This window comes from Calypte anna, chromosome 1, assembly GCF_003957555.1.
Source record: "Calypte anna isolate BGI_N300 chromosome 1, bCalAnn1_v1.p, whole genome shotgun sequence".
Classification (NCBI taxonomy): Eukaryota; Metazoa; Chordata; class Aves; order Apodiformes; family Trochilidae; genus Calypte; species Calypte anna.
In genome coordinates, this window is record NC_044244.1 from 41,371,331 (window position 1) to 41,388,904 (window position 17,574).

The 17,574-nt window shown below is 39.0% G+C and overlaps 1 protein-coding gene across 2 annotated transcripts in view; it reads left to right on the top strand.

Moving 5' to 3' along the window:
• The window catches only part of SCUBE1 (signal peptide, CUB domain and EGF like domain containing 1), a 184,065-nt gene that overhangs the window by 151,917 nt on the left and 14,574 nt on the right, over positions 1–17,574 (top strand). For both annotated transcript variants that reach the window (XM_030469242.1, XM_030469241.1), the window contains exons 10-14: positions 7,647–7,763; positions 9,491–9,613; positions 11,933–12,052; positions 13,576–13,668; positions 15,423–15,539. In XM_030469242.1, the coding sequence (XP_030325102.1) occupies positions 7,647–7,763; positions 9,491–9,613; positions 11,933–12,052; positions 13,576–13,668; positions 15,423–15,539 (570 nt within the window). The remainder of the gene's footprint in view (positions 1–7,646; positions 7,764–9,490; positions 9,614–11,932; positions 12,053–13,575; positions 13,669–15,422; positions 15,540–17,574) is intronic.

Here is a 17,574-nt window from a genome sequence, read left to right on the forward strand (position 1 = left end):
GTTAAGCCACTGCCATGCTAGAAAGTGTTGCCCTCTGGGGCAGCAAGTACCTTCTGTGGGTTGCAGAGTAGAAGCTTTTCTCCAGTGGGAATGTGACTGGAGGCATATCTGCATGATCCTGGTGCCACTGCAGGTCCTTGCTGGTTTCTGTAGTTCCCATATGGACTGTCAGAACTCACCTGGATGCATTCCTCTGTGACCAACTTTAGGTGATCCTGCCTTGGCATGGGGAGTGGACTCTATGATCTCTCGAGTTCCCTTCCAACCCCTAACATTCTGTGATTCTGTGTGTGATTCTCTGATTCTGCTCACAGCATTACTGCCTAAATCTCTTGCTAGAGATCAGAGACATACTGTTTGATACAAGTGAATCAAGAAATTAAATGCTTTGTTTGGTCTAAGGAAACTAGATTAGCTCTGATTTAATACAAGCAAATTTCTATTCCTGAACAGGACCATGTTTAAATAATATATGGAACAGTGATTTTACCTATGATAGAGGGCGTGGGAACCAAAGATTCTGCAGGATTTGTCACTGACTGCTACTCTATGTCTGTCCCTGAGTAATAGTAATTTCATTTTGTACTGCTAAATCCTTTAAATACCTCCTCTGTGGGATGGGTACAAAATAATGCACAGGTTTCTCATTATTTATTGCCTGTGTTTCAAGTATATTTTGTGCGTTTATTTTGCTGTTTATATACATGTATTTGTTTGACTACCACTTTGCATTCTAAGAACATCTCATATGTAAATAAAAAGTACATTTCCTTAGGAGTAGAATCAGTTTCCTTCAGAAGGCTTTCATTCCCCGATTAGTGTGTTACATTTGGTCTTCACTAATCACGTAGGTAACTGTGAGCAATAAAGTTCTTAAATAAATAAATTCTCTGGTCAAAGTCAAACGTTAGTCATAATAGACAGTTTCTCACTTAAATTTCTGAAATACAAGATATGACTGTGCTGCTTAGGCCCTTACATTCACATTAAAAATATAGCAGTTAATGCCAGATTAATGCAGGTAATAACATATGTTATTAAGAATTAAGTCTGACCAACAAGTTGACTTGGTTGCAAGCCAGCAATGCAGCAAATCTAAACAGGAGTGGTTTTTCAATCACTTTTAAAGGTTTGGGGTTTAGAGTTTGTTTTTTTTTCCCTTTATGCCTGCTCCAGAAGCACTCAGTGAGAAGGTAATGAAGTAGGAGATTTGTATAATAATACATCTTTCCATGCTTTCTCTTCACTGGTTTTATTATTTTGAAACATAAGGACAGGTTAGCTATAAGCCTTTGCTTGTGATTGGTGCTGGACCTGTATTAGAGAGTAACATTCTCAGATGGAGGATGCATTTTTACTAACTGTGAACTGGGTTAAGTCACTGTAGATCAGACAATGTGAAATGTGGTGGAAACCCCATCATATCACTGCTTTAGGAAAATAACATCTTTCCCAATACTGAATTTAAACCAGTATTGTTGGAGAACATAGCTTGAATCATGACTCCCTGTGGTCCAGCAACCACTCACATTAAGATATGTGGTTTCCCTAATGTCTGTCAAATATTGTTGGAAACCACACTGACTGGGCTGTAAGGTGAACATTATATGGGTGGTATTGGTTCCCTGTAGAAATCCAAGGGGGAGGGGGGGAGGAAGAAAGAAACTAACTTTTGGCCATAATACATATAAAAAGCATGGTATTTATTTTAAAAACATCATGTAACACTTCTTTAGAGTTTCTATGTAAGTGTGCTTAATGAATGAGAAAAAGGAAAGGCTCTGTTTCTCAGAGGAGCCGATGACTTGGAAGCTGAGAAATGTGAACACAAAGCATTCTGAGTAGCCTTTGAGTTTGGCTTGTGTGTATGATCAGTTGAGTGGGGTACTCCACATTGAGTCTCTGTTGGCTTGGGGGTTCAAAATAAACCAAGCATGTGTGAGACAGGCCAAAATAAAGCTATGTGTTGTGGCCTTTTGCATTTGGAGAATGGGGCCATGTTACCCCACTGTACTGCACAGCATTGTTGCTGCACTCAATGTGGTAGGACCTGGGGGACAAACACTGCTAATGCATGAATGTGATAACTGCTGGTTCTGTGTTGTGTGTGTTCTTCAGAGCATCCTGGGCAGCAGTTATGAGATATATATATACATATCTTTGCTGCCATACTGGATATACTGAAGGTAATATTTAAGCATATTAAAGGTCATTGGGAAGCCTGGGAGTGTATGGAGCACCTCAAAGTATTGCTGTAATGTTGTGACACTTTGGGACTGAAGATACCTACCAGCACTGAGACTCTCATGAGGCTCTTCTATCAGTGAAGGAATTCAGAGATAGATATTTTGGTTTCTTTTTGTTTTATTTTCTATTTCTAAGCAAAAAAATGCTTATTTTCAATTTTATTTCTATTTGAAATAGTGTGTTTACATTTAATGTATATATTGTGTGTATACGTAGTGATCTGGTGTATACTTCATGTCTTGCCTCCTTGAACACAGACAGATCAAATATAAGATGGATTCTTTGCTTAGTGTCCAGAACCATTACAGTCTGTAGTCTGTCTCAAATCCTTGTTGTAGCTTTTACTGATTGTCTTTGAGCTCTTCCTGTCTTGTTTGCTGTAACACAGTAGCACCATCAAAAAACAGTGATCTCTCGTTGCTGTGTCAACAAAATGATGTAAGAGAAGAAAGGGAGGGGGGAAACCTGATTTTTGCAGTAAATTTTTAATGTGAGATTGGGCAAACTGGTCATTTAATTTTTCAGTTCTAAAGCCATAACCCCCAAGTCACATGTGTACATCTGTGCCAGTTAATTTTGCATGTGTACATTCTGTCAGGGAGTCATAGCAGCTTCTGCATGAGTCAGTAGTTCTCCAAACATGTCTAAATCCAGTGCTATTACCAGTCTCACCTATACATGTTTAGTGTTGAGCTGCTTGCCTGCAATGCTAATGCTTTTTGGAAATGTCCCCCATTATACTTTAGTTACTTGATCATTGGCTTCTTTAAATAGTCTGAAATTTATTTTAGAGAAGAAAGCAATGACAATCAGGACTACAGAGGACTGTGAGGACTGGAAACATAGTACAGAAAGGACCCTTTCACTTCAGATCTGCTGGTAGGAATCCAGCTCAGTTTCAGACTTAGCAAAAATCATTACTATGTGATGGCTTCTTGGTACCCGGCACTCTACGTCCACAAATGAGTCAGTGTCCACATCACACAAACCACCAGAACCATTGATGCTACTGTAACTGGGAGTCCACTGGCAGAATCAGTGGAAAATACAGGGACTTGAATGAGCATGGAAAAATCTGCTTTCTCCCTGCTTCCTGTGGTCACCTTTGAGACAATTCTCTATAAGCAAACTTAGAAGAAATTTGATCTGCTCTAGTTCCCCTTCTGGACATAGATGGAACACTTTACTTTCCACTACTGATGATCTGACACCCACCAACATTATAGTCAAGAAAAAATAAAGATCATTATGGGATAGTTTAATGTGTGAAAGCATGAAAAAAAAAGCCAAGTATTACTGAAAAGTCAACAATAAAATCCAAATGCTGACTTGTAATAATAGGAACAGAGCCAAAAAAATATTGTCATGCATGACCACCACTAGCAATAATTGCTTTTCTCAAAAGCTTGGGGAAATCTTGCTCTTTTATTAAATTGTTCAGTCGCAGAACCATCATGGTTGGAAAAGACCACTAGGATCACCAAGTCCAACCATCAACCCAGAAAAGATGACTATGCCCATTAGAACATATCCTGAAGTGCCACATCTACGTGTTTTTTTTAATATCTATCTCTTTTGAGTCGAATCCCTTTTAGGAAAAGAAAAAAAAAAAAAGTCCTTCCACTGTTCAAACATTCTCTTTTGAGATGCAAACGTGGATTGATAGAAGAGATCTTGGAATTTATTCAGCCTGAGATGATGCCTTGATGTCATGGAAACAGTGACTGGAAAGAGCTCTCAGTAGCACAGGACACCATAAAGCAAGTGCCTTAAGAGAGGGCTGGGACTGCCAGGGTGGATGTGAATCAGTGGTAGAGGGTTGGAAGGAACCTCTGGAGGTCACCTGCTCCAGCCTTGGAACTTGACAGTTCCACTGTGTCATCTGCTGTGAATTAGGAAGGTCCTCATCTTAGAATTTATATACAACATTAGTAATAAAAAACCCCAAAACCTGTCTCTGGCAGGAAGCTGATCATGTACTACTGGATATTAATTTAGTCCCATAGTTTCTGAAAGCTTCAAACAGTTAAGCTGCGAACACATCTCTCAGTATGCTGAAATGACACAACCGCATATGCTGATTACAGTAGTGAATGTGATATGAATTCATGACTAAGTGAAAGTAAATAGAATGTGTTTCATGTCAAATAAGTGCATTAGCAAATCTGAAATGTTCTGAGACAGCTTGGGCTATTTGTGAATTAATGCCAAATTCAGCTAAAAATAGAACAGAAACTTTAATCTTGAAGTTTTCCACTGGAGTTCATTGAAAACATAACATTTTGACTTTTTGTGTTAAAACAATTCAAAACCTTAATTTAAATAGCTTTGAGCTCTTTTAAGAATGCCTCATACCCAGAAAGTTCATTTCTCAGTATTTATTTTACCGTGTGTGAGCAGGGAAATTCAGAGCAACCAAAGACAAAAGTGGATGTGTGTTTGAGTGTGTACGTATGTTTTGGGGAACAGAAGCTGACCACAAAACTGAAAGAGAAATCAGTTCTGCTCTCAGTTCTCTAGCTGCAACCTGCCACATCTCTGCTTTTGTATTTTTGGGCTTCTCTTCACTAGATATACCAGACTGTGTAGTGTTGTTTGCACAAGGAGACAAGATTTAGATACTAATGTTCATTCCCAGTTGTGGTAAGCAGGATTTGGAACATTGGTCTGTGAAGGTGAAAAACAGGCGTAACTCCCTGCTCCACAGTCTCTTAAAAGAGAGAGCTCTATCTTGAGAGTGGTAGGAAGCAAGAACTGTAAGTAAATCTGGTAGAGTACTGTGGAGCACAGCAGAGATGTTAGGGACACCTTCAGTTTTGGGGGGCCGAGGTATAACAGTGCCCAGAACACAGATTTCAGAGTTTAAGACAAAATAATACAAATACTGTGTGAGAGTTTCAGCATCTTGTATCGCACCACCGGTTTCTGTTAGAGAAAAGTATGTGGTGCATATTTTTCTCTTTTCTATAACCAGTGCTGAATTCCTCAGGGGTCTGGTGATTCTGCAGGAAGCTGGGTTCCTCAGGCAGGCCTAGCCCTACCCTCCTCAGGCAAGGAGGAGAGGGGCCTGAGGGCCTTGGTGTTAAGCAAGGAAAAATCTGTGCACATTCCCTGAGCCAAAACAAGATGCTGAATTCAGCAGAGGTTGAATTTATGAAACAGCAGCAGGAGGTGGGATGGGGGGTTTAAATGGTGAAAAAGATTTTAACAGCAGTCTTTGTATTACAATAAAAGTGGGGTTTTTCAGTGTCTCTGCCAGCCAGTGTAAGCCATAGAAGTTTATGAGTAGCTGGTATTTTATGTAACATAAATGCATTTGTCTATCGTGAGTGCCTGTTTCTTGGCAAGCAGATGACTGGTCGTAATATTAGGCAGACTGTTGTTTCCACATGCAAAGAGGGATATGCATCCTTATTAATGTGAAGAAAAACCTGTAAAGGCCTAAGCCAAATAAGTATCAACACAAAGCAGTATGTATGAAAGCAATGCATAAACCTCACAGTTGAGGAATATGAAATTACCTTTGAAAAGGAGCCTTCCAGGGTAAGTCAGAGGCCAGAAAATGAACTGCTTTTGTAAATTTCCTGCAATACCATCTAGTGAACAAGGTTACACATGAATGAAACCATGATGTATGATTTGGCCTCTTATGCATTAAAAATCCTTTAAAACTAAAACTGCAGTGTTCATTCCCAAATTATTTTACTTTATGTGTTTATTTAGAGAGAACTGAAACAGTTTGCAATTTATGTGTATTGAAAACTGCATATTTCCAAGGCTATAAAGGAATCCTTCAAAAAAACTTGCTTCTAGAATTCAAATAATGGTATATTAAAATATTTAGGGAAATGCATTAAGAATCAAATCTACATTAACAATAAAATCTTAGTTTTCTTTTTTTTGCTACTTGCTCATAACAAGTGATTATGATGCACACATAAAACCAGATAGCATAAATTTTAGGTAACTATGGGTATTTCCTTTTATATTATGCATTTGCCTGGACAGTTGCTTTCCACATTGTGAGCTCTCTTTTGTGTGAATGCTTTGAAATGCTTAAAATGGAAGATCATATGAAACATAGCTGTTTACAACATTCAAAACTTGTGCATAAACACACAGATTTTGGGTTTGTGTACAGATATGCAACTTTATGTTTCTTGAAGTTGAGTATTTGCATGTATAATAACGTGGCATTAAACTTCACAACTATACAAATAATACTTGAATGTAGGAATTTGGTATCATACCTGTAAGTATTTGTGACTATCCGTCTTTTTTCAAGGACATGCTTTTTTCAAAGTATGTACAATATGAAAGTCCAAGTTATATATAGCAATGGTGCTGCTTAAGCTATGTTCTTATTATGCAACTGTGGGAAGTGTGCAAACTAGTAAAACAAAACTAATCCATTCACTTGTACCTCACACACACTAAGGGAATGGGATTTCTGTTGAAATTACCACTCGTAAATAATATCATTGTATTACTTTCTCTGACCTTTTAAGATAAAAAAATTAATCACTGAAGAGGATTTTAGGAAAAACAATTGTCTCGGGATAAAATTCACTCCCAAGTGCTATTATTTTGCAAACATTGCTATTTAAAGTACGTTTAGTGTAGTGGGTTTTAGCTCTGATGACTGCTGTCAAATAAACCTTTTTTTCACTCTGCCCAGCAAAACCTTTGTGCTGTCTTTGAAGCAATGTGCTGTTAATTGCTTTTTTTCATAGGCTGCTTCATGGAAGAGAGGATGTAAATAAGAGTTTCACATTAGAGAGCAGTGATAATTAGATATGCCCAACTTTCTCTCTTAAAGGAAAGAGGTCATATTTTCTTGAATTAGGTAGAATGTGGGCTTTGAACTCATATTTCCTGTGTCTTAGATGCAGCATTCTGTTCCTGATACTGTCTTTTTCTCAGGCACTGTTCTGCTTGTGCCCGTTGTAGCTGTGCTATTTACTGTCTGTATGGCCTGTCATAGACAGATATTTGCAAACTAGAGGGAGTCAGAGGAGTGCCTAGTGAAAGAAGAAGAAATTCTTTGATTCAACCCAAAACTTTTTTCCAGTTGAGCCACTAACCCCCCTAAAACCTCAATGTCCCTGCAGCCTGCTGGGAAAATATTATCAGAAGTTAAAGGTTGCCATCTAATGGTAAAAATATAAAATGCCATCTAAATGTTTTTTCTTAAATTATCTTTTTTTACCTTTCTTGATGTACCTGCAAGTTCCTTTTTTACAAGGCATTAGAGAAAAGAGACTGATGTTTTACTTGGATTTTTCTTGGGTTTGTATCTACTAGTTTATCAGTAACAAGATATTACAACTGAATGTGAAGTTCAAGCCATTCAGTGTAGCTGAATTCTAGTATTTCAATGATTTTTTCTGTGATTTCAGATATAGATGAGTGTTCCTTTGAAAGGACCTGTGATCACACCTGCATCAACTATCCTGGAAGTTTTGAATGTCTCTGCCATAAAGGCTACACCTTGTATGGACTGACGCATTGTGGAGGTTTGGAAACTGAGTTTTGCTTCACTATTTGCATGTTTGCTTTGTGAACTGTTTACTGGGTCACATGTTATTTTAGCTGAAAAGAATATAAGCCAATAAAGTTAAAATAAAGCTAAAATAGCAGGAGAAATTTAGCATCTTAAAACTTAACTTGGCAGCATCTCCAATTTGCTCATCATTCCCAGAATCATTCCCAGAAGAACATACACAAAAAGGTATGTCCTTGCATTTTTTGATGGTGGTACATAGCACCCTCAGTGTACATATGAAGCATGCAGCTGCGACATTTGCATGCACTGCTGCATGGGTGCAGCCATTCTTCCACAATCATCACAAAGCAGCCTCATGGCTGTGGTTCATCCCTACAGGGTAAGCTTCCTTACAGAGTTTACAACCTCAGTGTACCAGCTGGTACTTTTACAAGAGTAAGGTTATTCAAAAGTGTGTTTATAGAACAAAGGCATCAAATGATGGGCAACAAAGAAATGCCAAAGGAAGGCCTGGCTAGTATGGCCTGTGTTTCTTAACCAGTACAGGGCCTCAGTGTGTGTTTAAGCCCAGTTTCTCATCAGCCCCACCTCCTACCTTTACCTCATCCATTGGCTCCAAACTGGGACACTGGGGTCCAAAACTGATGGCTGGGGAGAACTGGCTTGAACCCCAGCTGTGTTCCTGCAAACTATGGATTCACACAGTGCCAAGTACAGAGCAATTGGAGCTCAAGCATGGGCTCAGGCTTGGTTTGGAAAGGCAGTTAAACACTCAGCCTCTGAGCATTTATGGCCAGACCCCCCTTAAAAAAACATTAAGTGACAATTTTCCTCCTGCAGTTACATGTTGAGGCCTATCATTAAGCCAGAGAATTACCAATTTAGTTTATCCCATGTTGACTTGGTGTCATTCTAGCTCCTGTGAGCAGAAGCCAAGTGGCACAACCTACATGGTTTGTAAAAGACTGTTTCAGTAACAGTACCACTTGTTGAGGTTTGTGCAGTGCCTGCAGGGCTGTGTTGATAACAAGGGCTGTAGGTTATGGCTATACTGGAAAATTAAGGAATATGGAGCAGCAATGTGCAACTGATGGTTCATGAGAGGAGAGGGAGAGGAGAGATAAGCCATGTCAGCACAAGTGCATAGCATACAATATATATATATATACCTCAAATCTATAAAGTTTTAATATTTTATTTAGAATATCAACATATACAGTATATGTTGATATACAGACAACATATACAGTAGTTTCTTTGTCTTCTTGCAAGCTTTACCCTTTAATTTTTATTTTAGGAATAGAAGCCTAAACAAACTCCACTTCATCTTCTAGGTTCCTGTCAAATATAGTTTCCTCCTCCATCTGAATCATTTCTAAAAGCAAACTCTGTGGATCACTGCAGAAAATTTATCTCCTAGTTTTTCAAAAGTGATCTAATCTCACAGATGTTTATGCCTCTGACAGTTTTTCATATAATGCATAATACATTGTTGTACAGACAATGCAGAGACTTTCAAGCATGTTTTGTATCTTGTGAGTATCTCCAAGAGTTTCATTGTAACTAGTCCTGCGAGTAAATTGTATCATATGCATAAATCCTTGAAAGAGCTATGCAGGCATCCAAGGACAAACACTTGCAAATTACTCTAAAATTGTTTCATTGAGTGTTTTCTACATTTACACCTATCTATATAGACTTAAATACAAAAGATTCTTAATTTTAATTACATTTCAGATATTGATGAATGCAGCATCAGCAATGGTAGCTGTGACTACGGGTGTCTTAATACAATGGGGAGCTATGAGTGTGTCTGTCCACCTGGAAAGAAGCTGCACTGGAATAAAAAAGACTGCATTGGTAAGTGTGGGCAGCTGACTTGCAGTTGATGCTCCTGTTCTCCCAGAGGGTGAAAAACAGATCCTCAAATTCATTTTATAAACAAAGACATCACCTGGTACTAGGGGGGTCCATGGGCTAGGATATAACTGCAGGTGTGTTAGATTATGGGCTGTAAATTGGATTCTGTTTGTGTTGAACTACCTTTTTTCATGTCATGTAATGATTACATTCACACGAAGTCTAATAATTATGATTTCACATATTTTACAGTTTTGTGCTTTATTTGTCCATTGTCTATCTCTATGACCACAGCTATTACCCTATTGCCCTTTAATGTTAATTTAGGAATTCAGGTCAATATCTACATTCACAGCACCATACCAGTTTTTCAAGTTACCTCCAAAGGTATCCTGCTTAATATGAAGTACTGATACTAGCTGTGCAGAAGCATTACTTTCAATGAGCACAAATCCTGACACAAATAAAATTGTAACACTTGCTGCTAGTGCTACTTATTTGTAGCAGATCTGAATTTTTGTATCCTCCAAGTAGATGGGGTTTTTTTTCTGAGGTTTCACTTGAATCACAGCAAATCTTGACCATGGTTAAAGCCATCCCAGGTATTTTCTGTGAGATTTTAATTCTGCTTTCCTGTGTTTAATGCAAATTGCATACTTTAGGTGTTTAATAACCAAATTTAGGTTGTGGGGGTTTTGTTTGTGGGTTTGTTTCTGGGTTTTTTAACCACTAATAACTTTTCAGAAATAGATTTGGGGCTTATGCCTAATACATAACTTGGAGCAAGCTAGAACAGGAAAGGGAAGCACCTTACTCCAGGGAATCTCTCCACATGTGTAGGAAAACACTGTAGTCTGGAGAGCACTGCACTGGCCTCTTGCATAGTTATGCAGTCGTAGCATTTTTCACTTACATGGATAGAGCATTATGGAATGCACTTTATAACCAAGATGGGTCAGGGTGGTGGGTAAGCATCTCAAGCTGGGTTTTAGCCTTTGCCATGGACTTTCTTTCTAACCACAATTACATTGTTTTTCCCACTTACCTTTATACATATTCACTGCTAATACACAGGTAGCCAAGTACTACTACTTTAACCAGTTAAGAACTGGTTAAAAACGGGGGTTTAGTTATCTACTAGGTCTCCCTTGCAATGTGGCAGTTAGTCCACTGGAAATATTTTTCTAAATAATTGAGGCGAGATATATAGTTAGATCACAGAAGTTTTGTGCTATATTTCCTCTCAGCCTCCAGAGAATGCAGTTCCCATGGTAAGAGGCTGTATTGGAAATATTTTCCTAGTTGTAAATTTATCTTAATTATTATAATCAGTCAGTCGGAAGATGGAAAATATAACACCCTTCTCTACTGATCTATACTGTTCTATATGGTGAAATAAATTAGGCTTAAAATGGACGATGATTATTCCCATATTTGTGATGTGTCAGGTGTGTTAAGGGAATTGTGTGTATTTGTATTTAACCACCACTAAGACCAGAAATACAAACCTGCTGGGACCCCTCTTCTGCACTCTAGCCAAGCCAGGCAAAGCTCATTCCAGCTACCACATTTTAATTGCCCTCTATCATCCCAGCTTTGCTGGGCTTCTCCCAAACCCTGGCAGTTCCAAACCAGTCCGGCTGCTTCCTATTGCACTCAGGTGCTGCAGCTCTGATATCCGTACTGCTTTGGTGTGGTTCAGTGGTGAGCTGAGCATAGGAAAAATTACACTTGCAGTAGCACAGTCAGCCATGTCTGTATGGTAAGATGAGCATGTTTGGAAGGAAGAGTAGAGAACAATCAGAGAAAAAGCATCTGTACCTGTACGGGTGTTTTTACAGGGATGAAGCAAGAACTGCCCTAGAGATGCCAGGCTGAGATTTAACCAGCTGATGCAGTGTCAAATAGCTGCTTGAAGAGGTACCTGGCTGCATTTGGCCTGCAGACTGTGCAGAGATTAAATCTCTGGGGGAAAGGAGGGAAGCAGTGAGGCTGCCTCAAGTGCAACAAATGATGGTGTCTGCCAGCTACAGCCAAGAATAAACCTCTTTGTTTGTCTGGAGAAAGATGTAGTTAGGTAACATTTCAGTCTCAGAAGATGTCCTATCAAAATAAATGCAGAAGTATAAATATTAGTGTCATACCATCATGTCAGGGTGAAACACAGAGACTGGTCCACTAATTCATAACAACTCTGTGATCGTGCTTTGTTGCCACTTCTACCTTTCCTCACTGCTGTATGCAAGTGGCTGCACAAGGTTCTGGGGTCAGCAGTGTCTTATTTTTTTTTCTTTCATGTCTCCTCTTTTTTCTCCTCAGAGATGGTGAAATGTCTCCCAAATGCCAAACCAGCTCCCAAGGCTCAACTTGTCTGTAGTAAGACTGGAGGCATAGAGACCTGCTTCCTGTCATGCCCATCCAATACTCTTTTTGTTCCAGGTTTGTACAAAGTATTTGTCCTCCTAAGTCTAGAATGTGACCTGTTGGAAAAAAAACACTATTATCAATTACATTGGGCCAGACATGCACATCACTAAATACAAGAAAAGATGATTGTAAGTTACATCAGAAGTTTGGAACCTCATTGTTTAATTTGAGGTGACATTTGAGGGGATGCAGAAATTCTAATAAAAACCTGAGAGACACCCGAGAGAGGATGGTGCAAAGAAAAATGATAATATACCAATTGCCATAACAAAATAGGGTGAAAAAATGAGCATTTGGCTGCAGTGATTTTCTGCTAATTTTTAGTAACTTATTTTAAGTAAAAGAGTCCTCTGTGCCCATCCAGATGTCTGCTTGAAATTATGGACTCTGCATCAGGGCCTGAAATATTCTGTAACCTGGTGACTGAGTAAGAGCAGGAGCAGAACTGACTCCCAAAGTGGAGGGTTCCCCTGAGAACAGTTCAGCCTAGTGAGCACAATATGGTGCAGGAGCAAGAGAGGAGGAGGGGGCGTGCTGGGCAATTGAATGTTGCTGCTGCCACAAAATAGGATCAAGCTCCCACACCAGCCAGAGTAGCATAAAACTTGAATCAGCTCAGCCAGTGGAGCAAAGGATGACATAGCAACATCTTTAAACCCATCATACTCTCTCATGGAAAATCCATACAACTAAAATGTGTCTCGAGGCTGTATGGAAAAAACACCTCTCTTTATTAGTTGCTGGCAGTTGCTGTTTATTTAAAAAAATATTGCTAACAACACTCAGTTCAGCTGAGTGTTTCAGTGTTATTTATAGAAAATCAGGCATGTCATCTCCCCCTCCCTCCCTTTTATTTACTACCTGAAGTAAATAAAGTAGGGCAGGTGGTTTGGGGAATTGCTGTTACTTTTTCATATATGTTCTGGTTCTAACACAGGATCATTTTCCACAAGGGTGTCTGCTTTTCATGTTAGTCCTGGCCTTATATGAGGTGGGGCTGTTCACACTTTATTTTCAGTTTAGCAGAGATTACTAGAACCATGCATTTGTCTAATTTGTATGCACTGATACACAGTTTTGTGTGTGCAGTATGTAAACCCTGTTACTCTTCTAAGTGTGTTATTTTCTTGTTTCTGCCAATAAATTCTACCAGAGTCTGAAGCAAAAATTGTTACTAAAGTATGAGATTTATTTTTTTAAGTTATAGAGATGATCAAAGTACAAGGACTGTGCCATGAACAAGCACAAAATATTTTATATTTATGCACCATGGAATTATTTATAGATAACCTCATGACAAATTGTTTACAAAATACAACATTTCAGTGCTGCAATAAACCAAAACTTGTCATCAACACTGTGAAGCAGTAGCCTTTGGCAAACTATTCCAGCCGTTCAAATTCAGCGCTTAAAACACCTCCTTATTTATCAGTAAGTTTGTTCAAGCACTGAACATTAATGCTGGGGGTCAGGAGGGGAGCAGATGCTTTTTGAGGCTGCCCACATGTGCTGCTGACTCCATGTTTCTCCCGCAGATTCAGAGAACAGCTACACCCTGAGCTGCGGCGTTCCCATCCAGCAAGGCAAAGCTCAGCAGAAACGCAACGCAACCCTGCCCAGCTGCTCAGGTGGGTGATGAGGTCCCCCAGACCATCTGGGATTTGTAAGAGGTTCAGCTCTCAAGTTACTGAGGGCCAGAATTAAGGTAGCCTGTGTTCCATCCTGCACACACTTGCTTTTCTGTGTCGTCCTGAGGGCTGCAGTGTGCTTAGCTGCCCTCCAGCATGCATTGTGTGGGCAGGTCAGTAAAGGAACAGTGCAGTCAATTTTGGTCACATGTGCTCTGCTCCTCCTTAAAGAAGGGTTGCAGGTGTGACCTCTTTACTCCTTTTCTCTTTCCAGAGAATAAGATGTTTTCCAGAACTGAGCAGTGGCCCTGGTTCTGCACACCAGTCTCTAGCTGTAACTATAAACATTGAGCATTATCAGTCCTAGAAGCAGAGATGGACTGAGAAACTTGCTCTTAATTTCAGCAAGTGCAGCTACTTAGAAGCGGCTTAGCTGAAAGTAAAATTACAAGAAAATTGGTTCTACCCTGGCTCAAACCAAGACAGATATATTCAGTAAGAACAAATATTTAGAATTTTTTACTTTCTATAGGCCAGCAAGGCAATAGTGAGCATATAAAAATGGCATTTCTTTCCAGACTTGAAAATGAGCTAGAGGGGCCCATCAGTAGCACTAGAGCAGAAGGCTACAGGGGGTCCCAGCCCTCACCTGCAAAGCCCTTCCTTAGGAGCATGGATCCTCTTACTTACTTATGGGGAGTACCATAAAAAGGTTACAAGGCTTTTTGAGCAAATCCTGTGTTTCATTCACCTTCTTCTCAGAAATGGATGGATTGTTTTCAAATAGAAATTTCAAAACTTTTCATAAAGCTGATTACATAAAGAGAAAGTTCAGCTCCAAATGAAGTCTGGCAAAATTAGAAGCAGCTGAAACAGCATCCAGCAGTGGGAAGTGCCAACCCACTTTAAGTATCATTACCTGCTGTACTTCTCTCCTACTTGCCAGTTCCCTAAACACACATTTATTATATATATGAAAGGCTTTAGGAGGTACAATGCTGTGGAGTAACACAGCAGCTGGAGTGGCTGCCTCTGTAGTCCTGGTTCAGCAAGGCCCTCCTAAGGAAAGAGGGACCCCCGTTGTGGCATTTATCCATGAACACCCTCCACCTGCTCCAGGCCCCACGTGCAGCTGCTGCAGCTGGCAGGTGACAACCCAGGCCCAGCCTTTTCCACCCTGGAGTTTGTGAGGAAGTCAGCCAGCAGATACATTTTCTAAGCAGTGCTTGGCAGTATAACAGCCTTTAAAGTCAGAGATGTGTCTGGCTTGGATTTAATTGGAAGAATAAAGCTTGCAAATCATAGACCTCAGTCCAGTAAAGACATTTTCTCTGGAACATTTTCAACTGGCAACAGCATAGCTCCACTAAATTAATCTTATTTCTGGTTGGCATTAGAAGAGCAGAACTACGCCAAGTAACGTGGGAAGTCACAAAAACAGGGAGTCAGGAAAAAAAAGAAAAAAAAAAGTAGGAATTATCCTTTTTCATATTAAGAGACAAATTCACCCAAATTCCATCCAGATGTGCAGACATGCTGAAGGATAAGTGGATGTGTAGAGCATGTGCTCAAGCGTAAGTGCTTATGCAAAAAAATGAACTTACAGGAGTGGATCCTCTTTTGCAAGCTGTATAACTTTTGGGCTCTCTCTTTTCTGTGTCACAAGAAGACTTTTGAGTCTGATTTTAAAAATAAGTGTCAGACTTCATTTCATCTGCATTGCAAATTACAGCTTTTTTACTTTATATTAACAGATTCATTAGCCCCTCCAATCAAGCAGAAAGCTCGGTTTAAAATTAAAGATGCAAAGTGCCATTTACGGCCTCGCAGCAAAGAAAAAACAAAAGATTCTGGGAAGCAATCTGGTTTAGGTATGTGGTTTCTTCTAACATATAAACAGCATTCTAAGTTTCTGTTTGCTTGCTTGATTGTATATTTTGTTTTCACACTGCAGACGAGTAAAAAAAAAAAAAAAAGTAATGGTTTACATGATTGGATCTGAATTTAAGTTCAATCCACTGTACCTGAACAGTGCTGTGGGATCAAACAGTGCTAAAATGTCACCAATTGCTCTGAAAAATCTTTGTTGAAAAATACACGTTTGGATTTAAGCTGATCATTTTTCTGGTGTTGGTAATGGCAGGAATACCTTGAGACAAAAGCTGTGACCAGTGCAAAGTTACATGAAAAATGTCGGTTTTGTTTGGCTTAGTTATTGTTCCCAAATGAAGTTCGTAGAAGAAATCAAAAGCAATCATTTATTTGCTTTATGCTGTATTAGTATCTCATTTGCAGCAGCAAACGCAACTCCAAAGTGGGAAATCAGAATCTGGTCTTATATAGCCTTACATTTTTCGTTATGTTGGAGTGAGTAGTTACAATGTTAGAAAAAAAAATTAGATTTAGACATTATTACCAAAAATGTAAAATAAAATAAAAAGTTGTCAGGCTGAATCAAAGTCACTAAACGTTTTTAATACTTAGTATAAATAGGTATGGGGTCTTTTTATTAGTTTTGAAGTGTAAGTTTCAAGCTGAACAAAAAAGAACTTCTAAAAGTTATATGTGGATTTTAACACATGGTATTGGTGTAATTGCAACTCTTCCTATTGGTGCTTAAAGCAACTTAAGATCTTACAGCAAATGTCTACTGGTGATATATTCAGATGTGAATCTGTTTTACAGCCACTTTAGCTAGTGAGTGAGGAGTCATGTCCCCCGAACAGAGAAGAGTAAAAATAGTGATCCTGGAAAAAGTTAATGGTTTAAAAATTTCTTTTTCAAAATTAAGTCTCAATTTATCTTTACCCTGCAGTTCAGACATTCATCTCTCTAATTTTCCAAGTATTGGCTTAAAACAAGTGTTAGTTGTCAAGATGCTTGATTTCTCCATACATATTGTAAGGAGAAACATCTTTTAATAAGAAGTTGTTATCAGACTAATTTTTAAATTAGTCTGTCTAATTTTTAAAGTGATAGAAGGTGGGTTTTTTGGTCTATGTGGTCACAATGGGAATGTATTTCTCGATGCATTTCCATGTCCTTTGCTTGTTTTGCTTTGTGTTTGTTATGTTACCTGAACTTCTGGGCCTAACAGTAAATTTATATTATGGAGAAACAGACTCGAAATGAAATATTTCTGGTGGTTTGAGTGCTAGACATTTCTCCATGACCTGGAAAGTCCATTGCACGGAACAGGTGCTTTTCGTATAGATATTTTTAGGGAGAGAGAGGTTATGTGATTGAGTCCAAATGCATTGTAGCCTTTCACCTCCATACTTGATAAGGGCATTCACTTCCTCAGGGTTGTGACAGAGCAAGAAGAAACAACTTCAGTTTGTACCAAGGGGCATTTAGATTGTATATTAAGAAAAAATTCTGTATTGAAGGGGTTGTCAAGCATTGGAACAGGCTGCTAAGGGAAGGGTTTGACTCACCATCCCTGGAGGTACTTTAAAGATGTGAAGAGATGGTGCTGAGGGGCATAGTTTAGTAGCTGACTTGGTATTGTTAGGTTAAGAGCTGGACTTGATGATGCTAAAGATCTTTTCTAACCTAAACTATTCTATGATTTCACCTTAGATAAAGCCTTCCAATGTATCTCCATAACCTCCCAGTCAAAGGCTTCTAAAAGCTTTGCAATCTGGTGACTGTGACTGCTGAAAGAGATGACATATTAGGTGATAGTTTTAAGAGGCTGATAGTGCTATGCTTTAGTCCCAAGCCTGCTGCTCTTACTAATTTATGAAAATTTACTCTCTTGCTTCGTTTAAGCATCAAATTACTGTATATAGTATTTCTGATCTTCACTAATTTCTGTGAAGAGCTTTCTAAACCTTATGCAGAACAGAGACAGGAAATTGTAAGCATCAGAGATATCACTGTGCAGTTTAGCATCACCTGTTC